This window comes from Malus domestica, chromosome 08 (assembly GCF_042453785.1).
Source record: "Malus domestica chromosome 08, GDT2T_hap1".
In the NCBI taxonomy this organism is placed as follows: Eukaryota; Viridiplantae; Streptophyta; class Magnoliopsida; order Rosales; family Rosaceae; genus Malus; species Malus domestica.
In genome coordinates this window covers 5,554,914-5,579,750 of record NC_091668.1, presented here as the reverse complement: position 1 = coordinate 5,579,750, position 24,837 = coordinate 5,554,914, and the positions used below count along the sequence as shown (strand labels likewise).

Genomic DNA, 24,837 nt, shown 5'->3' with positions numbered 1-24,837 from the left:
TCGATAGAGAATCCCACTTTGTGAGAGTATCTCTAGCATTTCTCTTGGTATCAATATGATTGATTTCTCCAACAATGATTCCAAGTGTTTTGTATGAAAAACTTATGGATTAATATACAAGTGTTTGTTCAGTAAAAATTTTAGTTTCTTAATTGTGACTTTATTGGTTAAAGATGTTACAATTTATACAAATCTCTAACTTCGTCCCAGGTAACATCAACTTTAGCTAATACATTGTTTTTTGGTGTGAACATTGTCACAGGCTTACGACAAAAGATATGCATTATTAGGAGCTTATCTTTTGCTTACATTGTACGAGTTAGATTCCCACTTATCTTATTAATTATAAATTCATTATATTTTCATTTCAAGTTTTCACGGTTTCTTTTGGTCGTATGGTTGGGAGAGATTGAGATTCAATAAATAGTAAATGATCTTGTGTAACTTTCCAAGAATTAAAATTACTTTTACACAATATTTAGATAATTTTTTTTTAAGATTACTAGGAAATTTTAAAGTGACGAAATTAAAATGACGAGATTTTATATTTTAGAAGTTGTGAATGTTATTGTTTGGTTAACTTAAAAGAACAATGAAATTGAATACGAAATTTGTTATTTTTAAACTCTTAATCATAGAAATTGGGAAATTACACTTATGTACATGGAATTTAAATTTGGGAATTGGAGGTCCTAAATTCCAAGTTATTTTTCCACGCGGAAATTCTAAATTCCTATGTTTATGAATCCAAACAAGGGATTTGATACATGTGAATTTATAAATTCTGACTTTTATCCAAATTTCAAGTTTATTTCTCTCATCCATACATAGTATTATATTTATCTATGTAGGAATTGGGTTCAAGTTTTCCCCAGCCCCTTCTCATCAACTTATGTGGCCCTTAATCTGCACATACGAAGAAATAAGAACATTTTTTCATCAAGCTCTTAAACGGTCAAACCAGCACAATTGCTCACCACCTTCAAGTGGTGGTAATATTCATCATCCTATTTATTACATTTGATGAATTTAAAATTTAAGATTTGTATCTATCGACTATGCATATATCGAAATTTAAATTCATCTAATAATGATAAATATAATGATGAGTATCAATCTCACTTGGAGAAATTTTCTAATGTGCCGAAAACACGATCCAATATACTACAAAAGAATGATGAAGAAAAATATTCTCGACAAATTTGTATATGGTGCTTTGTAGGACCCACAGCGTTTCGGCAGCTACAGGTTGGAGCAAGTTGAGGAAGGAAATTTGGGGTTCGGGTGCATTTATGTAGCCCTGGTATTTCATGAGACAATGACGTAACTTTAGGTCCGAATCAAATCAAAATAAAGCTGGTGACTTACTTTTAGCTCCAAATCAAACGATACGCCAAAACAAAACCGGTGAACTTGTCATGTTAAGTACAGGAGATGGGAACGGAAGATTGTATCGGGTAAGTTACTCTGATAAATTGCAAACCTTTTTATAACCAACCAGGTATAGATTCATACATAAACGTGCTAAATATTACTTACAAGTTATAAGTACGTCCATGACAAAGCAATCCAGTACAGGCGAGGAGCATGAGCCTTGAGTTGGTATTTACAAAGTTACACCCAAGCAATCGAAACAACAATCATCGAAATGCAACCTTAGATGTCTTTTTTGCATATAGATTGTGACCACAGATTGGTTATTCAAATTCCACATTCTACTTGAAAGCATCACGCACTGAATCCCATGTGGCTCCAGCGACCAGAAGGGGCGCTGACGCAGGCTTGTGCTGAAGCCTCCGCCATCTGCTCCTTTGTCATGCCAGCATTGCAGATGTTTGCAAGGGAACGCATGTGTTTCATTCCATATTGAGATAGGGATCCACAATGTGTCTCAAAACTCCTCACCTGCACGACAAAGTCCCATCATGAAGGCAAATAATTGGTGTAATCTTATAGAATTGGACAGGTTTTAAAAGCATTGAAAAATATCGAGTAGCAGAAGTGTTACCATTGTCTTAAGGCAGTCCCAGTCATCAACGAGCGGCTGGCCAGCTGGTCGAACAGCATTGAGAACTTCTGGACCTTTTTCAATTCCAAACAGGAGTTTCCCAATGAGCTTCATGGTTTCATCTATGTGCATTCTATGAGACATTGCTTCAACAAATTCCTTTTGAGCTTGAACTTTCCTTGGTGATCCTTCGGGAGCCTTGCTATACTGCATCCAAAAAGGCAGAGGAAAACGAAACCAAGGGGATTAGATCTTCCTAAACATGACCAGTAGAGGGCAAGAGAAGTATTCATGGGTGAAAGAGACTAAACCTTATGCCAGAAATGAACAAGATCAGCATCGCGCTGGTTGACAGCTTTTGAAGATGGCCTCAAGGAGTTCTGGCCCAGAAAAGTAAAGTTCTCGTTTGCAGGATTTGTCCCCATGTACACAAAGAGGTTGTTCTTGCTGAGCCCTACATCGCCGTATTGCATGACATGAGAACCAAAGCCAGAATTGTCATTTGCTGTCCTTGTTTTAACCTGGGCCATCACAATGAAACCAAAGAATTGCCATTAGCAACTAGCAAAAACACGTTGAAGGCTATCAGATACTTATTGGCTAGACACTCAAAAATCCTCTGAGTACAGGTTATTTTTTTATCGAAAGTGTACAACAATAAACAGCCAGTCTGCTTGAATTATCAAGTGACTGACAAATTCTTACCAGTTCATACTGCTGGTGCAAGGTTTCTGACTTCAAGTTGTGTATGTCACTGTTCACAAATTAAGATGTCAAATCACAACGTGATAAGTAGAACTGAAATTTGAATGGCTTCTTTGTGTGTTTCAAAAAGAAAAAACAAATGGAAGGAACTGATACAGTTTCGAAATTTCTAGCTCTCATACCTGTCTTCCATCCACGCAACACTATACAAGTCACCCAAGCAGGTTTCATATTCTGGAGGAGGACTGGGATACTCTCCAGGGCAGTACGTCCCCCAACTGCTCTCTTCTGCATTTGATGCAGTGGTTGCAAAGATATTCAAACCTTCAGGAAGAAGGCCCTCGAAGATGCTTCCAGATTCACAAGCTTCGAGATAAAATACCTGTAGTTTCAAGAATTAGGCCAACTCTATTGGTACATGCATCATCTATTTACAGTTGAACTAATAACTTACCATGCTTTTATAGGTTCCTGCAGCATGCTTCTTCTTCAGGACTTCTATCAGATCGTTGGCATAAATATAAGGACTGGTCGCCGGCATCCCTAGGGAAAGAGTAAGTAGATAAGATATGCGATCGGGTAAAAGAATATCAGTATTTTCATGCATAGACTTGATATCTCCTAATCAAACACAACAAATAACAGTCATAACAACATTGATAAACTATTAAATCTTGAACATATATTTCAATGTCCATTTTTAAATCTAATCACTGCAGTCCCCTACCATGCTTCACCTATCAGTTTCAATTTTTAAATTTACGGGTAGAAGGCTACACAAAAAGTTGTGGTATTTGTGGGAGCGCTATGCTATCCACAATACATATGAAAGTGTTTGGGGTAATTGCTCTACCAAACTAGCATAAGCCATCCACCAATATCGCCCTTACAAACAACACCTAAAGCAGGCCAAATAAATTTATAGAAGTTGCTTCTCAAGAGCTACTAACCAAGAACTCCAGGACCACCATGATCGGAATAGTATATGAAAATATGATCATTTGGACCACTATCCACAACCTTCCCACTACCCCCTGTAAGAGCAGATTTGTTCCCAAGGATAGCAGCAAAAAAGTTGTTCACAGTAACATCTTGCCCAGTGTAATCCTGCCACAAGAAAATCGACCGACATGAGGGGAATTTTTACAACTAACAACTCAAAATTAAGTGAACACCTAAGGGGGAAGGTATCAGACCTTTGGAACTCCTTTGTAAACGTCGCTCCCATGCGGGCTGTTAATGATGACTCCTTGCCTAGGGTTCTCCTCATTGTAAGCAATATCATCGTACATGAATACAACGATGTTTTCATCTTTCAACCCTCCTTTCTTCAGTAGTTGATAGGCATGACAAATATCAGCCTAAGAACATAAATAGACAAAAAGGTCAGTCTGAATATCAATTAAGAAATATGGGTTTCTTCCATTCGAATATATACAAACAACGACAACAACAAAGCCTTATCCCACTAAGTGGGGTTGGCTGTATGAATCCTATATCCCACCACTGCGCTTGGTTTTGCGCCAAGAAGATATACAAACACCAGAACATAGTTATCGACATTCATGACATGCCGATAGACACTAAAGTATCAATTTTTCCTTTGACACAAAAATTCGAATCGCAAACTGAGAGAAAATTTTTACCACATGTAAATTTAATACTTTGCTACCTACAAATTAAAGATTATGTCAAAGTTCGATTCTTTCGGACGGTGATGAGATTCATATTAGTTCTAGAACAAATTCCACATGTAAATTCAAGCTCTGTGCTATCTATAAACCAAGGTCAATGTCAAATCACGACGTGTTCAAGGAAAATAAGAAAGAATCAAGCTTGAGCTTAATTCGTATTAGTTCCACTTCCATAACAAACTCAGTTTTCCTAAATTAAATTTGACAAATTCAAAAGCAAAAAGGCGAAATAAACAGAAATTGGATCATTTAAAGTCAAATTAAACGAGATTATACAATCATGAACTCAAATTAAACGATATTATACAATCACGAGCTCAAATTAAACGAGATTATACAATCATAAACTTGCCAATACAGAAATTCAGATATTAAACAATCCAAAATTACCTCAAATTTCACTCAAAACTAAATTAAGAAATATGATATGATTGATATGGATGGGGATTATAACCTGATGTCTGTAATTCCAGTATCCATTGGAGCCGGCGATCAGAACAGCCCATCTGGTCCCGACGGTGCCGTCGTCCTGATCGGGAGCGTTATCGCCTCTCCCAAAGAATCTGGAAGCTTCCGAAGGTAATCGCAAAACGTTTCCGTTAAGGTCCCGGCTACCGGCTGCAGAAGCCGAGACGGAGGCGAGGAACAGGAGGACGAGGGCGCTGGCCAACCGAGTCATGGCTGTTTCCGGTGAAAATTGGGGGCGTCTGATTGGTAGAGAGAAAGTTTGAAGGGTAGGTATTTATTGGTGATCACGTGGGCCTATCCGTGTCAATAAGACTTTCAGGATCAAGTTGCGGGCCCCATCAGAACGCTTTGATTGTGGAGTTCGTGCAATCTGGGACGTACACGTCAGCGCAACGTCTGGGGATACGTGCTTTTATCTTTTCCCCCCGCCCCGCCACCGCCCCCGCCCCCGCCCCCGCCCCCGCCACCGCCAACATGTTATTATATTGCGGGAATTGCAAGCATTGGCGCCGTATAATCCTACAGGATTCTCTCCGGATGATTCTGGAAATTGTAAATGGTATTTGTTAATTGTATATTGTGCGATTAGTTTTTTTTTTTTAAGTACTGTTTGTGGTTAATTTTAAATAAAAATATTTTTAAAAAATTTATCATTGCAAGATGACAATAAACGGACACAATTTACAAATATCTGAAATCTCACAAAGAGAATCTGAATTCCCGTATAATTCGACTGTAAATTCCTAAATTATTTCTATATTTCTATATTTATTTTACACAAATGATGGTGCATCAAAGTAATCTATAATTTTTAGGTTCGGATTTAAACTTAAGTGCAAATGAGGAGCACAAGATTTTAGCTAATGTAATAAAGTCTTGACTTGAATTGCGAAATTATTTATGAATTAGTTTAACATAAATTGATGTGATTTCAAGCTGCAATTTTGTTTACGTAGCATGTAATTTCCAATTGTTTTTCGGCCGGTATTTATAATGTTCTTTTATACGGGTGCTAGAGGATGGATGGTCGAATTTAAAACTTCAAGTTTTTAACCATTTCAATTATGAGTGCTCAATAATCATGATATGGTTTAGTATTGTTGTTCATGCTAAAATGGGCAACCGTGTCCTACCTATTGAAATTTAGCTGCCGTAGCACGATATTGTCCGTTTTGAGTTTTGGCCACGCCCTCACGGTTTTGTTTTTGGGAACTCAAACGAGAACTTCCTTGTGGGTCATCCATCCAAGGATTGCTCTTGCCCCGAACTCGCTTAACTTCAGAGTTATGATGGAATCCGAAATCAGTGAATTCTCAAAAAGCCTCGTGTTATATAGAAGTGGGCATGTACATATAAGGCACATCACCCCCTCTCTCTTGGTCGATGTGAGATGTTACAATTCTACTTTCACTGTATTCGAAATTTTGTATTCTATTTACCTCTCTGCTCATACATATCGTTTATGTCAAACGACTAAACCTTGATAAACAACATTACATCACTTTCGATCCATAAAAATATAACTCAAATTTTTTGTTTTGTTTCTTTTTAAAAATGAAACTTATTTCGAGATATGATACAAAAATATCACTTAATTATGTACTAGATTTTATGAAGTAGAAGACAAGATTATACATAATTGCGGGAAAATGATCCTCGCCGGATCCTTTTTCTGGGGATCCAAAGGATTCTATAATTGTGTCCGTTCATCGTACATCGTGCAGTCACTTTTCGTTAAATACAATTTATATTTAATTTTAAATTTTAAATTTTAAATGATTTATAGTTACATGATGTACAATGAATATACACAATTATGAGATTATGAAAAATGATCCGACAAAGATCATTTTCCGTAATTGCGTGCTCAAGGAGAACAAGTATAGGATGAAAGGGGGCCCACCCAGGGCCTCACTTGGCTGGCCCTTTCTCTAATTCAATATTTCATGCTCCACCATTCACATCAACTCCAATTTGTTCTGGACTTCTTAACTCGGACTGCCAATGGGAGATGGGCCCCTCGTTATAATCCTGTGTGGACGGATTCAATGAAAGGAAAAGGATCTTCTCCGGATCCTCTTTGTGGGAATCCAGTCCAGGAAATCAATCAATCACAGTTGTTCATTGTATATCGTGCAGTTAAAAATCATTGGGAAAATGTTTTTTGTTGTTGTTGTTGTAGACTATCGTTTGTATGAAAAATGAGAAGAAAAAAATATGTAAAAATAATACTAGTAATAATCATGCTCTACGAATGTCACACATTGGGCTTTTGTAGCAGGAAAGGCCCAATCTAAGGGAAAGATAAAAGAGCCCAATCTACGGGAAAAGTAAAAGAGCTTCATATGCAGAGAATTCTCTTTGTTTATGTTGGCCTGGAGGCAATAGAATTGTTCTTCCCCTCGTGAAAGAGTTTTACTGAACCATTTCGGCGTTACGAACTTACGATATTGTGATTAAAAATAATATTTCAATGAGTCTTCTTCCATATTCATTTCAACATCATTTATTAGTGCATCTGAAAGATACATCGAAGCATATGACTAAATAGGGGAGAGTTTGAACCAGAGATACACCACTTGCTAGTGTCGTATTAAAATGTACGCAAGATCACAAGGGATTGCTTCAAAAACTCGTATCTTTACATTCACAACAAGATCAGGTAATATTTTCTTGCAAAAACAAACAAACAACAGTGCAGTCATCCCTCTTAGCGTTAGGGAACTTCTTCCTCCACATCGCCGAAGCTGCCTCAGTCACCGCCCTCGCTGCTGCGTGTGCGCTCTCCGCCTCCCACACAATGGACGCAACTTCACTGTTGCTGAGCACGTCCCAAACCTAAAACCAAAGCACAGAACTGCGATAAAAAACCCGGTTCACAGAGAACGTAAAGGTGCCCTACTTGCATAACACCAAAACTCTTATCAAGTAAACGTTATGTTTTCGACAGGCCTTACCCCGTCGGTTGCAAGGACAACGAACTGATCGTTGGAAGTGAGACGGTGGTGGGAGACATCTGGGGTGGCAATGATGCCGTGGTCTTTGAGTATAAAGTCTCCGAAAGCTCGGGACATGGCTAGTCCCGGGAGGTCAACGTGAGGCAGCCACACTCTCTGGATGTTAGGTTCTTGCTTTAGTGCAAGCACTCGACCGCCACACGCCCTTATTCGTTCTGCTTCACCTGCATTAAAAAAAAAAAAGGAAAAAAAAGAAAAAAAACATTCATCAGTCAGATAAAACATAGAGAAAAAAAGGAAAAAAACACTTATAAGAAAAGCACTTAAGAAAGTAGCTTAGCTTAGCAAGGATGAAAGAACTTACTAGGTACACCGGGCTTGAGATCAGTGGTCAATTGAATGGCCTTAATTCCGTCCTCAGTAATTGTTCCTAGAACTGCCCTTGAATCTCCCAGATTTGCTATAAAAAGATCCTCACCCTGTTGATTCTTATATTAAAATCCGCACAAAAATAGAACTGATGGACGCTAAACAGATAATAAGCCGTAAATAAGGAATTAAAAAGTGTCTTCTGAGTTATGTTTTTTATTAAAAAGTTTGTAACCGATTCTGTTTGTGCGTATTTCCTGTAGTTTTTTCGTACCTGTTTTACAACTACAACAGCAGTGGTTCCACTGCAAGAGTTGTCCAAATTCTGTTGAAGCTTAATCTCCTTGTCCATAACTCTGAAGGAGCTAACAAATGCTTCTTTCCATTTCTGAAACTTCTTGCTTGTTTCTGAATCTTCTGGTTCGTTGTCCTTGCAACTGACGGGGTTTTGGGAACCATCAACCTCGGCTTCTGCAGTGACTCGTTGATGATCAAGAGCTTTCATTTTGTTCAGCAAAAGAGATGGAAGGTTGCTTCTCACCAACTGACTCACCCGGTGCCCGAATTTCCCATGCCCGTCGAAAACTCCACACAGAGCTTCACCTTCCTTCCCATAGCCCTATCGAAAGCGTCAAATATGAGATCAGTAAACATGCAAAAGAAAAGTACACATAACAATACGAGGATTTATACTGGCTCGGTTTTGGAATCAACAAAAAAACACGATGATTTATACTGGTTCGGCATTACAAACCTGGCAAAGCATGGCACTATCTTGGTTTACTCCTTTGCTTCCTTCCATGGAATGAAGGGAACCAAGCATAGGAATCCCACTAGAATCATTGTTCTCTTCGTATGGCATTGAAGTTCGATTGCCGTCCTGAATTTTGTGAGATGAAGAAGCACAAGATATGCAGAGTCCCATTAGAAATGGAAAATGGGGGTCAATTTTCCACTTATCAAATCTTCCTATGAATATAAAGGGAACAACATTTTAGCAGAATGATTATCTATTGAATCTAATTAATTAGTTAAAATTAATTAATTGAGTATATTTTAGTGGTTTGCGTGTACCTGTTTATTTTATGTGCTAACCCAATATTCATATACAAGAAAGGGAACTTGTATTCTCTTCGGATCTTACTATTTTTAGTCTAAGGATGAAAAAATGGGAGATTGGAGCCCTTAATTTGTGCAGGGTAGACCAATAAAATGAGTTAATGAGACCGTTGGATTCAATTTAATGGTCCGAATTGCCATATCTTTAGAATTTGGACGATAAAATCCGGAGAGGATCTATGTCCCAACTTAAGTTGAAAAGACTTTAAACTTGCTATAAACAAATTAGGGTTAGTAATTTAGTATATGTTAGTCAATTACTTTCACATGCAAACATTGTAAAATGCTAACCAACTTGGACTGCCACTCATAATGGCTTTAACTTTGAGTTTGGTCTAAGATAACTGATTAGACAAGCTTATGACTCGAGTGGTTAAGAGTATTTTTATTTCTATGTTTGAGGTTTTGTATTCGATTTCTACATTCTCTAACAAACAATTTGACATGTGAACATAAACTTCTTCGTTTATTCGCATAGTAAATTATTTATACATATATGTCAAATTATGAGTTACAAATACATACGATAATAATTTAATTGTGAAGAGTCAAATGGTTGAACAAGAATAAGTGACCCGCAAGGCACAACCTGCAAATTTGTTTAGGTGTTAACCTTGTTAACCCCACAATCACTAGTGAAAGGAATGAGTTGACATGAACAACTTGATACGTTGATAAGCACTTTACAGAGAAGGGAGATTGGCAATTGCAATTAAAAATAGACCAATAATTTGTGCATAGAAAAGAAGATCAAAACCGGTGATCAAGTTTTAAAAAGAATATAATAATCAATTAAATAGATATAAAACTCCATCATTTCAATAATTAAAAGTAATATAATCAAGCATGCACACTTCAAAACATGTCATGCCGGCAGATTTTTTAAACTAAGACGAATTTCTCTATTCAAGTTTTTCATGACCGAAAAGAATATCATATGAATCCGACCTTACAATCTAAAAACGGACACTTTTATTCAAACTTGTTTTGAGTCAAAGAGAATATCATATGAATCTAAAATCGTATAATATAAATCTGACCTTACAATCTAAGAACGGACATCTTACTCATATTTGTTTAGAATCGAAGAGAATATCATATGTGACACACCCCGATTTGAAATGTCCACTTGGACTCCGAATCGAGCTGTGTTGGCCGACACCTGGAAGGTGACGAAGCCATAAAGTGTAGTGATGTGGAAAATGTGTATTAATTTAAACCTAAAAGTGCCTAAATATAAGACTGTGCTAGTGAGCGAGAATGAACTCATTTCACATGTGATATCAGAACATAAGTAAAGTACAGTGAAATAGGATGAGAATTATTCCATCGAAGGTAACACTTATACCAAGATTTGTATAGAATCATCGTCGATACGAAAACTCTACTACTAGAACCTGGAGGGGCAAAAAACAAGGGTGAGTGAGCCTGAAAATAAAGCGTTGTAAAAATCTTTTCGAAAACATAATAACCCCTCGTCGTAAAACAAGTATAGTTTTGAAAATATACATACTACGTATAGTAAGAAAGTACTTACCATAGCTTGTAATATCTCAAGAATTCAATACGGCACAATATTTCATAGTTTCGTAAAATCTCCTTCGTAACTCCAAATTCGATTCCGCTTGCGCCTATGCGTTCGTAGTGACAAGCACTATAATGAAACGCTAAAAGAATGTTTCATACATCTCACAATACGCTGGTCAAAGAAAGTCAACGTCCTCGCCTCTAAGGGCATTTTCGTCAATTTTCTCTTTTAAAATTAATAAAATCGTAAAATTAGGGACGAGTTGTCACAATATGAATCTGACTATATAATTTAAGAATTCATTGAATTATTAAAACTAATTATAGAGATGTCAAAGATAAAATGAGTGAATAAGAACATACCTCTAAAGTTGACTTCTACTTAAAATAATTATATGGATAATGAATTTTGGGTTTGCATTATGCTATTCAATTAGCTAACTAATATATTGACTTTTGACCAATTTATTTTAATTTTGTATTTTTGGGATTAATATCGAAGGGAAAAACCTTTAACCCAACTCCAAGGGGCAAGCAAGCTTTTCTCTTTGCCAGAAGCTTCAGTTTCAAAGCCTATCGAGGTTTTCTCCTTTTCAATCTAGTTGCATTATTAAACCATGAAGAGGGCTTACTTTTTTTTTCTTGTTTTTTTCCTTTTTAATTCCATATTTTATTTGTTCAGAGCAAGGAGGTTCGAACACGTGTCCCGTGGTGAGAGTAGCAAAGTGGCAGCTGAGTTGTATTACAAGAATTTAGTTCTGTATGGCAAACATTAGCTTACAACTTCCTCACTTTCGGAATGTTTAATTTTTTATGTAGTTTTTGTACGCTTTAGTTTTGTCTCGTCGAGTTGAGTTTGCGGTATTGTTGAGGAGTCGAGAGGCCTATTTATAGGCGATTAGAGTTCATCTCTTGAGTGCTTTGCCAGCTGCCTGAAGTGTTAGGGCAGTTGAAGTCAGAAGCATGGCTCAGAGCAGTTTGCAACAAGTGCAGAAGGGTCAGAGTGCCACGGTCAATCAATGCCCCCTTCCCTCGAATGCTGCATTGGAGCGAGTTCTTCCACTGCCGAGTCCAGTTCAGGTAGCCATTCGTTCATGCTTCGCCCGGAGGGTTCATGATAGCTGGTTGACAAGCAGCTGCGAATTTATGTATACTAGGATGTCGGATCTAAATGGATCCAAAGCCTGACTACAGAATAAATCTAAGAATCCGAAGATGACCGCTTTCCTTGTACTCGACCTCGTTGTTTTAGGCCTTCAAGATTTGTTTACTCAGAGTTCGGGGCGGAGATCGTTCGTTGACAGCTCGTCAAATGAAGTTGGAATTTGGCAGTTGGGATCTGACTGGTGACTTATGGGATCTCAATGGAGAGTGGTTAGGTGTGACATGGAGTGCCTACGCATATGCACTCCGATCAGATAGCCTACTTAAGACTCATTTCAGTAACCACCCTATGCTGTCAGGTTGCTATGGTGTAGCCGAATCTCCAACTTTATATTTACACTATAAAGTTGGAGATTCGGCTAAAGTCATACAATGAGTTTATCATAATAATTTGATATCTATCTCGCTAGTCATAAAAATCAAATCTAATACCTCCCACTTACAAATGAAAAAAAAAAATACCACTAGATCGTTAGTACTAAATGACACTGTTGAAGTCTTTTAATGAATATTGCTGATTTGATAACAAAAAATAACTTCCAATCAGGTTATTTATGTGAGAAATTGAATCGTAACAAGGCTTATCAATATTTAACAGAAAACATTATAGGTTAACATGAACACTGAGATTCATAATATAATCCATTCAAAATACCATGATAAAATATTTCACAATTTGTTCATCAGATGCAATTAAGATCAAACCAACTACACTAAAACTACATACATACGGGATTTAAAAGATCGGAAGCAACACGACCTCTGTAGAACTAATTTCTAATGATCGGATTTGCCCCCGGATACAGTTACACTATCTTCACCGTTCACTGTGTCTGCTGCCGGCAACCGTTTTGTGAGAGCCTTGGGTATGTCCAGGTGGTCTTGCGGGCATCGCTGCTGAGGGTGCGATAGCAGCACACACATGTGACGGAAGAGGACTCGTGTTAATCCCTGTCCACTCTCTAAGATGTATCCCTCGAATTCGCTAACATGTTCCAGGGAATCCACAAGTGCATCGTAGACCTCCTGGGGGCAGTTGTCAGGTCCAGGCTTGTCATGAAGGTAAACAACATCCAGGGTGAAGAGTTTCTGGTTTACCGGCCAATTATTTTGCGGTCGTACGGACGATCTACAGTAGATCAGAACCTAAGGGCAAGCATGTCAGGCTTTAGCAATCAACAAATAAAATTTCAGTGTCCGGTAAGGGATAGGATAATCAGTCTCATTTGGTAAGTAACAAATTTGCATGACTGCATTAGCATATAGGTATAGACGACACATGAAAAAGCAGGTAAAAATGAAGCGAAGTGCTACTTACCACCCTCAAAATTCTGTTTTGAGCGCGAGATTTCTTTGCTTCATGAGATGCTATTCGAAATAGACCGGTAAGATCTGCATTACCAGAAGAAGGAAGGGCTGAGAGTATCCGAAGTGCAGCATGAGCAGACTCAACTTCACTGCTAAACTCTCTTCGAAGCTTCATGCAGAAACAAAAGGTTCCAAATCAATTACAGAAACCTAAAGCAAACCAACAGACACAAGGGGCAAATCCAGTGTGTGCTTACATTGCATAGATAATTTAGGAAATTTGGTTTACTTTGGTCTAAAGCTATATGCAAACATAGTTTCTCATCAATTCCTAATATTGAAAACGTTTTTTTGATCGAAAACAAATTATCCCCAAGTATTTATCACTAAATTTGGAATGATGTGCAAGAAACATGAGGCAGATGGACTTCTTTTTCCGAGACATATGTGCTCGTATCCAAAAATCTGATTCAACAGAACTGATGATAAGGCTTTTCAACGCCAATTTCCTAGCCCTATGAATTGAAAACACAAGATTACAACAAGGTATCTGAGTGATTCTTGTTAAAAGTTAGTGAAGGAATTGATTTCTCACCCACATTCAGTCAAAATGACCAAATTCTGTACGATGGGTTGCTTCAAAATTATGATTGAAAACTAATTTTCCTGCATTCATCCAGCAACCAAAATACAAGCCGCGGAATTTTCTCACATTTTCTCGGCCGCCAAGCAAACTATAAACGATAACACAATTGATAAATTCAATCTACCCATAAAGCTATATATCACAGAAAGACTCCAAACAATCACCCAACGCAACAATCATGGTTTCCAGAAGCTTAATTACTCAAAAATACACAAAACCCAGAAAACCCTTTTTCCCCTGATCGCACATTTTCTCGGAAACCAAACAGAAACCAAGCAAAAGAGGACGGAAAAAACAGAGAAAACCTACCCAAGACGCGGCCTTTCCGAGAGTGGCGAAAGCAAATCGGTGTTCCGGATTGATGGTAAGCTTGGCGTTGATGAAGAGAAGTATGGCTTGCTTGATCGAGTCCAATCGGGTTAAGGGTCGCCCGTTCGGGCCCATCGCGGCCTTCATCTCCACCATCGACTCTGGGTCAACGTCTATGCAGAACAGTATGTCCTCGTTGCTCAGCCTTTCCGGCCGCAGCGTGTATCTGCCCGCACCCGATCCGCCCCCCTCTACTATTCCCTCCATCTCTCTCAGACCTCGGTGCGCCTGAACTTTCCAAACGAAAGCAAAGGAGAAAGCTTTGCGAAAACACTGGGCATTTTCGGAATTCCATTAAAATTGGAATAATCACACTTTGCAGTTTGCACCTTTTAGTTTTGAACCGTTACAATTTTGGTTACTATCTTTACAAAACTAACACTTTGCAACCCTTAATTTACGATCTTTATGCGATTGATCCATCTGTTAGTCTAACCGTCAAGTTAATTTTTATTCTTTTTGACGTAGCATTTCATTTACCCATCTCTTGCCACATTGAGAAGGAGTCGTCAATGACAAACCATAAATTACATTGAATTATTTCGAAAAAGAATGGGCAAGGAAAGCAAGATGTTAGACCACGTTGAGTTAAGGGAAGTAGGGTGGGAGGACAATTTGGTTTTCGTCTTAGCAAAGTAGGCATATCAAGTTCAGTTTTTAATTTTCGCTTGTCAAATAGAATGAATAGAAAACGATCAAATGACATAAATTAACACAGGCGTGTAGAAAGTAAAAAAAGGTGTGAGAAATAGCATCAGAAATTAACATGTTGGTGCAATCTGAACCGTCTAATGAGTTTTAATGGCTGGGATTAAAAACCTTGCATAATCATGCACCCCAAAAAACATGCAGAGAATCCTCATCCGAAACTAACAACGCACAACCGGAGTTTATAGGCATTTCCGGCCGGGTTGAATCAGAAATACAATTCCACTTCAAAAAATTTCTAACCAGAAAATCGTAATTTTGGAATTCAATTTTTTTCTGAATTTTCAGATGCATTTCATTTCCGTTCTTGATTTCGGAATTACAGACTTCAAATTTGAATCGTCCAATTTTTGGATTGACGTCGGTCGGAATCTGAATACATGACAATAACAGTGAAAAGTTTGGGACAATTCCTAATCAAAGATCAATCAAGACTTTTCTCTACAGGTAAATTGTACACCTTGACAAATCCAGCTTTGCATATAATCACAACTTCTACACGAAGTTCTACTCGAACCAACCCATCTACGGATACATCTACCACAACAGTTTCAATCAGTCTCAATATGGAACAAGTAGAATTTGAAGTTGTTAGTCACCTCGGAATTGCCATGGAGAGGAGGAGAGCAATCGACCCTTCACTGATGTGCATCGCTGTGTTCCTCTTCCGTTCATTCCACGCTCAGTTAAGTTAATGGGACAATGTTGAAAAAATCGGCAAGTCAAATATGTCCAGCTTGCTAGTGCTGATCTTCAATTTTCAGCGCCACTAGTTCACTCTCTTGCTCTTGGTTCCTAAACTTTGAACTGTTGGGGAACCATCTTTTAAGCCTGTCTGGCCAAAACCTAATGGTTTCCAAACACAACCCATTTAGTTAAGAATACTGCATCTTAAACCCGATATTAAAAACTCTACAACAGTGATCACAGTAAAATCCGATCTTTAGCTATTAAGAGGTTGATAATTGGAAAAAACACAAAGCAACTGTGACTTACAAATCCAATCTTTCATATATTGCCCGTCGCACTGAGGAGTTCAAGCCATAAGCTATTGAATTGAACAAGCCCTATAAGTATGAAAGTAATAGATGTCTTATCAGGATGATAAAAAAAAAAACTAGTAAAGTAGCCGTCAATTATACATGACCAATGTTCTTCGAAACACAAAATGCCCAATTTGCCATACAAAATTAGTAAGTTACCATGAGTGCAGCTGTCCCAACATCAAGAACTGAGAGCCAAAATATTTTATGACTTGGTTCAATAAAGTCATGAATGCGGTTGATTGTGCCAAAAGCCCATGATCCTATCAGGATGAGCGGATAGTACCCCCACCGGTTCAAAGCCTGTTGAATGAAAGCAATGGAAAACAATTAAGATGAACCGCTATTGGATGTACATTTAAATGATCTAACATACACGAAATATAAGACTACAAAAAAGGGATAAATAAATATAGATTTTTACGGATTTCTATGCCTCTATATATGGGAACACAGTCTGAGTCTGACCCTAGGAAATCAGTTGCAGCACAATATACCTTCATGTCTGCTCTAGCATCTGATTGGTAAGCCCGGTCTGACATGCCAGCTGCCATCTATAATTTCCAAACCAGAACTACGATCTCAACAAGTGTAAAAGCAAAAGGAAATTATGTTTTTGAAAAAAAAGAAAAAGAAATGATACCGGGAATACATACACGTCTTGCATTCTTCAGCATGCTTATCACTTGAAAGTATGTAAAACCATTGTAAAGAATTGCACCCCAGAGTGGCATATAAAATGTTATGAGGTGAAGTGCCTGTAAAAATGGGTGGGAAAATTAGAGTGCAGTAAAGAAAACTTAAATACATCAGGCGGCTATAGTCAGAAATCCAAATGGGGGAATTGCACAACAATGACGAGGTAGTTTTAATACAAACGATGCTTACACTTGCAAGGTATTACATAAATGAATTATTAGTTTTGTTATCGTATGTAAGGTTGTAAAGATACAGGTTACTATAGAAATTAGAATCTATAAGTAGTACAAATATCGAGAATTGATGAAATGCAACTATTAAGATGCAAAGAACCACACATAAAAACATTAATAAATCTTCATGATCAATTTTGGTCTAAGTACAGATACTGTTGTTAATGCAGTTACTACCACGAGTGGGGCACAGATTTTACCCCATTATCATCGGTTATTACATGTTTAATCCAAAGTTATGGTATCTGACCAACAAATCAATCAATACATTATTGATGACAGCAGGTTTGACATTAAAAATATTCTCCCAGACATCATAAAACTCCTCACTTCTCCTCTATCTTTTTATACACGCACGTTGCACTACAGTAATAACCAAACAACCAAAAACGAGGTTCAAGGAGTTGTTGTAATTTGCAGAAGAATTGTAGATCCTGCAGTCTGGAAAACTAAAACATTTCAACCAATAAGTAGTATGTTTCACCTTTCCACTACGCCCTGATTGTGACCAACACCATGTACCCAGGTGGCTGTGGTTATTACCAATAGAGCGCACAACCGTCACAACTAATGAAGTCCCTGTGAAGAGGAAAAAAAGAAGCAACTGAACTCTAATGCGCTTCACAAATTAAATATAACTAATAGCATGATGCATTATGAAGATAGAAATCCAAAAACGAAATCAGAATCAATCATTCAGAAAAAAAGAAGCTAACTCTGCATCACTGAAAGTAAAATGAGAGATCTTTCAATAACAGATAACAAAGTCATACCCCAAACATACAAATGAAACATTGCCTCCATATCTTCAACATCAGTTTTGTGTCTAACAACCGTACGGTGGAGTGTAAAAGCAATCGTGGTAGTCCATAAGAAAGACGCTACACAGAAGAAATGAGTGCTATAGCCGTGCGAGTAACAGAAAAATCCTCTCGATGGATCCCTGCGCACGAAAGCAACTTACTTTCTAATCACTTTGAACCCGAATCAGATAAAAACTGTTACATTATCTAAATGCACTTGTCTGGGAGAGAAAATTGAGCTTACCCAACCATGCTGAAGAAGCTACAAAGCATATCCTGCATTCCAAAATAGCAATAACATTAAAGTTGGTTTTTCTTTTCTGCTTCTATTTTACTCAAAATTTAAGTTAAAAACTGGAGAACAACAAAGCCCTAAACCCTAAATTTTCCGAAAATTTATCCCGAATCCTTCAGGCTCAAGTCATCAAGGTAAATCCACTATCTAAAGCTAAGAGCTTCACATTTTCTAGCGATTCTATATCAAATTAAATGCTAATTTCTATATATTTTGTTTCAATTTTCGAGTTTTTACAAGTTTCCAGATACAGAACACACCACGTCACCGGCAATTAGATTTAACAACGCAATCAATTCCTATTATTTTCAGCAAATTCTAGAGAGAGAGAGAGAGAGAGAAAGAATTCGTACGGAGAGCGCGAGGTAGAAGACGAGCTTGAAGGAGAACTTGCGGAGCTCTTTGAAGAGGACGTAGCAGAGGACGATGAACCCCGACCCAACGAACGATAGGCTCGCCGCTCCGGCGTTTACTGCCATCAAGACGTGGCGATCGTACGCCGTCAGACCTCCGGCGACTTGCCCCGTCGTCGCCATTTTCTTCACCCACTCTCTTCCGATCACGCCAATACAGTCTCGAATACTGGCCCTCCCTCAGTCTCTGAATTTGTCGGTACAGAAACTTCAAAACGCTCCGTTTCGTGTTTTGACGGCAGTGGTCGCTTTATGGTTCGGCGTGCGTTCGAATCTTACAGGCGAAGGAGTTTGTGTTGTTTACATGTTTAATTACAATTTTAGACTGCTGTCGATTTGTATGCAATATGATTCATGTGGGCAAATGTGTCAATTTGAATTTTGTTGTGACCATTTTGGGCTGCTTTCATAAATTAAACTATATGCATATGAATTGGATCATTTATTTATTTTTATTGAAAAAGAGGATTAGTTGGTGGCTTTGCCACGATAATCTAGTTTTTTAGGCACCAAAAAGACTCAGAGGCATTTCAGCCTCTTTCTCGTCATCATCGTGTGATTCACCAGTGCCAAGATCGAACGTGTCATGTGAAATACGAGCGTGAAATTCGTCCTTAACCACTAGTGGATATTTATTTGACTGAATAGTACAATGTAATTTAGTTTATTTATCAAGTCATTATCATAAGCTATTGCAACTTTTAGTTTAATGAGATTATGAGAATATGCACAAACTTGTTTTGTATTTTTGGCGATTGTATTGTGTTTATGCTTGTGGTCTATTTAAGAGTGGTTTTAAAATGATTAAAAGTTTTTTTATAAAACAAAAATGTTTATGTTTAATAAAAAAGGTTAAAGGTGGAAAGCACTTTTCAATACTTTTAAGATGAGCATCGACGTGCTTGTACCGCAAGCTCTTCCAAAAAAGCATGGTGTGGGTAAAAAGCTTCATGCATAACCACTTCTAATGACTTTTGAGATTTGCTTTCAGGAAGTTAAGAACTTGTTTCGATAATTTTGAAATGACTAAAATCACTTTTATGAAAAATGCTTTAGATTTTAATTAAAATGTTTCATACAAGAAGTAATAGTTATGCGCATGAATCACTTTTGAATTTGATCATTTATTTAAAACTGAAATGTTTATGATTTGTTTAACAAAAAAAAGTTAAAGATGGAAAGCACTTTTGAATACTTTTTAGAGAAGCATCCATGTGCTTTTACCACAAACGCTTCTAACAAAAGCATGGTCCGTGTGGGTAAAAGGCTCCATGCATAACCACTTCTAATAACCTTATTTGAGATTGCTTTGGAAAGACTAAAAACACTTTCGAATTGCTTTTGACATAAATCTAAAAGCACTTATATTTCTGAAAAAAAATTGCCCATTAGATACTTCTCCATGAAAAACATTTTGTTGTATCCAAAATCGCCTATTGAATTTTTAATAAACACTTTTAGTGAGTTCTTTTAAAATGATTATGAACAGAAATGTTTTCTACTAAAAAAAAAGCATTTAAACGAGTCCAAAATTTCACCATTTTAGACTTCTGAAAGGGAATATATAACCCATCATGTGAAACTTTTTTCAAAGAAGTGTCATATGCTTTTATCTCACGTCAAGTGGTGGTAGTTAACCAGTTCTTCAATTTAGTCCTCAAAGTATATTCTCTCCTGAAAGAAACCCCTAATAATTTCTAACTAATTTTTTCACTGTTAACTTAATTATACACAAAAGGAACATCCAGAAAAAGACATTCTCATTTAATTTATAATTTTATTATGGTGAATATTAAAAAAATATTGAAGTTAGGCTCCTCTTTGGGAAGGATAGTTTTCAAGGTAGCCAGGGACTGGATTCTCTCTGTATTCCTTCCATCCGGATCTTTCGAATCTTTTAATTTTGGAGCTGAAGAGAGAGATGGGGAAGAAGATGAACAAGAGAAGGTGAACAAGGAAGAAGATAAACAGGAGAAGGTGAAGATGGAAGAAGATGAATGAGAGAAAATGAAGGTAAAGGTGGACAAAGAATTAAATCCTGACAATTCGATTTTCAGTTGAACGGACATGATTAAAAAAGATCCGAAGGAAATGAATCCGGAGAGAGGATACTATTCCCTAGCGAGGAATCGGTGGGGCAGTTGTGGAAATTCCTGAGATTACTGTGAGGACGTAATCAGAAAAGGAGGGGTCTGCGTTCTTCTCTTGTAAAATATTTTGTTTGGAACTTGGGGAATCTGCCTTGATTAAGATATATGTGATTAGGTATTGGTCTATTCTCAAGTGTTTCCTTTTTTTTAATCCTGGATCATTAGTCGACATGATATCATTATTTTAGTTTGTGAACAAAAATGACATTTCTTCCTATAGTGAATCACAGTTTGACACGTGTGCATAAACTTTTCTCACAGTTTTAGCAAGTGATTACAATGTTTATTTATGTCAGTTTGTGATTTGCAGGTTATGAAGAATTACGCTCACAACACGAAAGAAGCCAAGCAATATTTATTTTGATAGGAGTGCATAAACTTTTCATTTTATGTTTTTAATGAATCGTTTTAGTACACGTCGATTAATAATTTGTAAGTCATTAAGAATGACTCATTATAGATAAGAAGTCAAAATGTTCGTTTGACACGAGTATTTAAACTTTAATTTTTTGTACTTTAACGAGTCACTTTAGTGTACATTTCAACTTGTAAGTTGCAGGTCAGGAAAAAATGTAGTTCCTTACCCGTAAAAACCAAACAATGTTCTTTGCAAATTACAATATTACTTTGAAAACTTGAATTCCTTTCTTTTTCTCTCAATCAATGCAATTATTATTATTTTTGTTAAATTTTTTGTCTCACTTGTTTGAGCAATTTTAAATGAGATGTCAAAGCTGCCACATAGACATGTGACAGTAAAAAATAGCAGCAAACTTTCTCCAACCAAGCCTTCAGTTTCTTACGTAGCGCAAAGCCAATTGAAAACAAAACCTTCTGCTATCAAATTCATTTAACAAATTATTAATAAATGTGATGAACTATATAATAAATATTGTTGTGTATTCCATGCATTAGATTGATTGTCTCAATAATTGAACCGCACAAAAAGATGAAAAAAATTATAGAATCACATTATTATTTAACATATCGGGTGGGGCAAATGTCAAATTGCCAGATAAGAACATTTTCAAAGGAGATGTCAAATTTTAAATATAAAATTTAAATTTGAAGGCTTATGTGGCACTTTTTTTTTAATTGTGTTCTCCACCCGATATATTATTTAACTATTATTTATTGCATTATTTAATTTTTACAATTGTAATAAATCTTTCTAGAACAAAAAATAATGATAAAAATGGTAAAAAAAGACATTTATTAACCACTAAAAATAGATTTGGAGTTTCTGTCAAATTTGACAGCAACCACCTTTGATGTCAATCCATGTCATGTTACGTAGGAATTGGCATTTCGGTTATAAAACATTGAAGCTGCTTTTTTTGTTGTTATTTCTGATAGACTTTTTGACTTCTCCTTTGGAGATTCTCTAAGCCATCAAATATCATTTTCATGTTTTAAATTTGACATCTCATTTGGAGATGCTGTTACAATGGTTTTGATGCTACTATTACTATCCTCATCATTTGGTGCTACATAAACAAATGGCCTAACAACTAACCCTTCATTGAAGTCGTGAAGACCCTCCAAGATCACAACCGCATCACTCATCCTAGGCCTTTGCTTTGGATTGTGGCTCAAGCAACTGTAAGCCAATGCAGCCGCCTTTCGAGCCCCTCGTGTTGAATACTGTCCCTCCATCATCTGGTCTATAATCTGGTCGAGCTTTCTGGGGTCCTTCAGGCGAGGTTTTGCCCACTCCACAAGGTTCTGTTCGCGTTTGGGACGGCTATTATCTATGCACCGTTTACCTGTCAATAGCTCTAGTAGAACAACTCCAAAACTATAGACATCACTCTTGGTCGTCAAGCAACCTTTAATCAATTAAGTACTAAACTTGATTAGTTTATGACTAATGAGAGTCTAAACAACTAATTAAGTACTAAACTTGATTGGCTTACCAGTCATGATGTATTCAGGGTCTGCATACCCCTGTGTCCCTATTCTACGTGTTGTTACATGTGTGTCTTCTCCTTCTGGACCGTCCTTTGCTAACCCGAAATCTGAAAGTTTAGCTGTATGATCCTGGAAGGGGGACAAATTAATTCAAATTCAATCTTACAACTATTTTGCAGTTTTTGAATGAGTCTCCTGAATGTTTGCATCCTATTACTCATGATGATAGAGTCACGTTCGATTATTGCTTAGTTGTTTTGGACTTTTTTAGACTTATGTAGCATGAAAAAAGAAGTGACAAAGATCACATATACATCAGCAAAATGTAAGGGAGTTCCGAAAGAACATACAGATTCCAGCAGAATGTTTGAAGTCTTGAAATCTCGGATTATGACAGGCTTGTGATCTGCTTCATGGAGGAATGCAAGGCCCTTCGCTGCCCCAATGGCGATTTTCATTCTTTTCGACCACGACAGAGGAGTGGAATAACCTGCATTTTTATAGTACTTGTTGAACAAACTTTGGAGCTGATTAATGAACACAAGTTTTTTCAAGAAAAAATGGAAAAACAACTCACTTCTGAAGAGTTGATTTTCTAAGCTTCCTCCTGCCATGTATTCATAAACTAGAAGCCTTTGCTCGTCTTCACAACAATATCCAATCAGCTTCACAAGATTTGGATGCCTCAGTTGCCCAAGAAATATAATCTCTGCCTACAAACAAAGAGAAAAAAAAATGCAATGCCATTTAACTGAAGAAGGCCATTATGGTCATTTAAAATTCAAACATTCAAGCGTAGTGATTTTCACATTCTCAATTTCTCCTTGATCAACACTCTCCTCCCCTTTTTTTTTTTTTTTGTTATTTTCCTTCATTTTATTCAATCATACAATTAAGAAAAAAGAAAGAAGGATGGAGAAGAAAATAAGAGTGCAAAAATCATTTTAGACGCGAAATATATACACATGTAGGAAACAAACCAGCCATTCTTTGTGGCCTTGCAAACCATCCAAGTCCAACAGCTTGACAGCCACGGGCTGAGCCTTCAATCCAGGCCTAAGCTTGTCACCAACAAACCCTTTGAACACTGGTCCAAACCCACCTTCCCCGAGTAGACGACTACGTGAAAAATTTCTTGTGACAATTCCAAGCTCCACGAGCGAAAACACGTGAAGGTTGAGGCCGATGAGGGGGTTGGAGAGATCGTCTGCGAAGAGAGTCGAGCTCGGATCATCGCTTACATCCGAGATGGAGACTCTCGGCTGCAGCAAAGGGGTTTGCTTTAGAACTGGCTGCGGCAGGCGGCTCTCTGGATCTGTAGTGCTCTTGTAACAGCCTAGGATAATGCATTTCCATGTGAGGATTTTCGTTCTAGTCATATCTTGAGGGAAAAAAAAGATTTGGAGATTAATTAATTTGTTGTATTGATGAGGAAGTTGTTATACGAACGTGAAGGCTGCTATTATATATACACACACAAATATATATATATATATATATATATATATATATATGTATATGTTTATGTATATATCTATGCATGCATATCCTTATATAAATAATTAGAATTTATACAGGGGATTATATATTCTATATGTAACAATTCTACCAAACCATGTGCTGCTTTGTAGCCTTTTAGGGACGGCTAATCACTTGCCTACCTCTTTGACTTGTACACCAGACTCCATTAGCAAATTGAGAAACCAGCTTTACAGACTACATCAGCACCAAACAAGTGGTCCAGTTTTAAAAAGTCCTAATTTCCAGAATATAAACTGGCAATGTTTAGGGGTGTAATTTCCAAAATTCCAATAATAAACTGGCAATGTTTAGGGTTGTAGTCAACCTAAGATTTAGGAAGATTTTAATAGCAATAGATTTTATAGGATTTGGAAATTCATACAAACTATACATGGAGTTATACGTATTACTTGATATATATAAAAGACTCTATGGAGTTATACTTCTAATACAAGCGATCTCTAAGATAAAGAACGAGTTCGAGTGCATAGCGGTATCACATCCACTCTAACCTAAAATCCATGGGATTATACTTTTTTTTCGTTTTTAAATTTAATTATCATGCCTTGCGGGGTAGGTCAGTTTGGCAGTGCTGAATTATTTAGGTTAATAAGGTGTTAGCACGTCAAGATCAGATAAGGATTGGCATGCATGCAGGAATTTAAAAATGTCTGAGTACTTAATTACCTTCAAGCATGTCGAGATTGCTTAATTTACAGATTAATAA

General features: G+C 37.1%; 5 protein-coding genes across 6 annotated transcripts; all 5 read right to left on the bottom strand.

Moving 5' to 3' along the window:
• Nucleotides 1–1,462: 1,462 nt before the first annotated feature.
• Nucleotides 1,463–5,322, bottom strand: LOC103441005 (vacuolar-processing enzyme-like). The gene is made up of 9 exons (XM_008379705.4): nucleotides 4,862–5,322; nucleotides 3,910–4,074; nucleotides 3,664–3,820; nucleotides 3,168–3,256; nucleotides 2,896–3,095; nucleotides 2,714–2,762; nucleotides 2,320–2,529; nucleotides 2,009–2,215; nucleotides 1,463–1,905 (listed from the first exon to the last, which is right to left on the bottom strand). Exons 1-9 carry the CDS (start codon nucleotides 5,084–5,086, stop codon nucleotides 1,729–1,731), a joined length of 1,479 nt encoding a protein of 492 aa, XP_008377927.3. The 5' UTR covers nucleotides 5,087–5,322; the 3' UTR covers nucleotides 1,463–1,728.
• A 2,043-nt stretch (nucleotides 5,323–7,365) lies between these two features.
• Nucleotides 7,366–9,183, bottom strand: LOC103421101 (probable protein phosphatase 2C 72). Of its 2 annotated transcripts, none has more exons than XM_008359137.3 (5): nucleotides 8,956–9,183; nucleotides 8,476–8,820; nucleotides 8,197–8,311; nucleotides 7,833–8,056; nucleotides 7,366–7,713 (listed from the first exon to the last, which is right to left on the bottom strand). In XM_008359137.3, exons 1-5 carry the CDS (start codon nucleotides 9,124–9,126, stop codon nucleotides 7,534–7,536), a joined length of 1,035 nt encoding a protein of 344 aa, XP_008357359.3. In that variant the 5' UTR covers nucleotides 9,127–9,183; the 3' UTR covers nucleotides 7,366–7,533. The 2 variants fall into 2 exon arrangements, with proteins under 2 accessions (XP_008357359.3, XP_070683383.1); XM_070827282.1 differs by having other exon boundaries at nucleotides 7,447–7,732; nucleotides 8,956–9,170.
• Nucleotides 9,184–12,635: 3,452 nt separating this feature from the next.
• LOC103440997 (uncharacterized) lies at nucleotides 12,636–14,876 on the bottom strand. Its single transcript, XM_008379695.4, has 3 exons — nucleotides 14,275–14,876; nucleotides 13,330–13,488; nucleotides 12,636–13,157 (listed from the first exon to the last, which is right to left on the bottom strand). The coding sequence occupies exons 1-3, from the start codon at nucleotides 14,539–14,541 to the stop codon at nucleotides 12,789–12,791; spliced, it is 795 nt and encodes a 264-aa protein (XP_008377917.3). The 5' UTR covers nucleotides 14,542–14,876; the 3' UTR covers nucleotides 12,636–12,788.
• A 401-nt stretch (nucleotides 14,877–15,277) lies between these two features.
• On the bottom strand, nucleotides 15,278–18,969 carry LOC103421099 (G-protein coupled receptor 1-like). Its single transcript, XM_008359135.4, has 9 exons — nucleotides 18,469–18,969; nucleotides 18,065–18,096; nucleotides 17,791–17,960; nucleotides 17,502–17,596; nucleotides 16,742–16,843; nucleotides 16,583–16,639; nucleotides 16,245–16,388; nucleotides 16,039–16,109; nucleotides 15,278–15,888 (listed from the first exon to the last, which is right to left on the bottom strand). Exons 1-9 carry the CDS (start codon nucleotides 18,649–18,651, stop codon nucleotides 15,783–15,785), a joined length of 960 nt encoding a protein of 319 aa, XP_008357357.3. The 5' UTR covers nucleotides 18,652–18,969; the 3' UTR covers nucleotides 15,278–15,782.
• Nucleotides 18,970–21,984: 3,015 nt separating this feature from the next.
• LOC103440999 (serine/threonine-protein kinase RIPK-like) lies at nucleotides 21,985–24,391 on the bottom strand. The gene is made up of 6 exons (XM_008379697.4): nucleotides 24,251–24,391; nucleotides 23,570–23,970; nucleotides 23,167–23,302; nucleotides 22,940–23,079; nucleotides 22,595–22,718; nucleotides 21,985–22,507 (listed from the first exon to the last, which is right to left on the bottom strand). Exons 2-6 carry the CDS (start codon nucleotides 23,966–23,968, stop codon nucleotides 22,071–22,073), a joined length of 1,236 nt encoding a protein of 411 aa, XP_008377919.3. The 5' UTR covers nucleotides 23,969–23,970; nucleotides 24,251–24,391; the 3' UTR covers nucleotides 21,985–22,070.
• Between the last annotated feature and the right edge of the window lie 446 nt (nucleotides 24,392–24,837).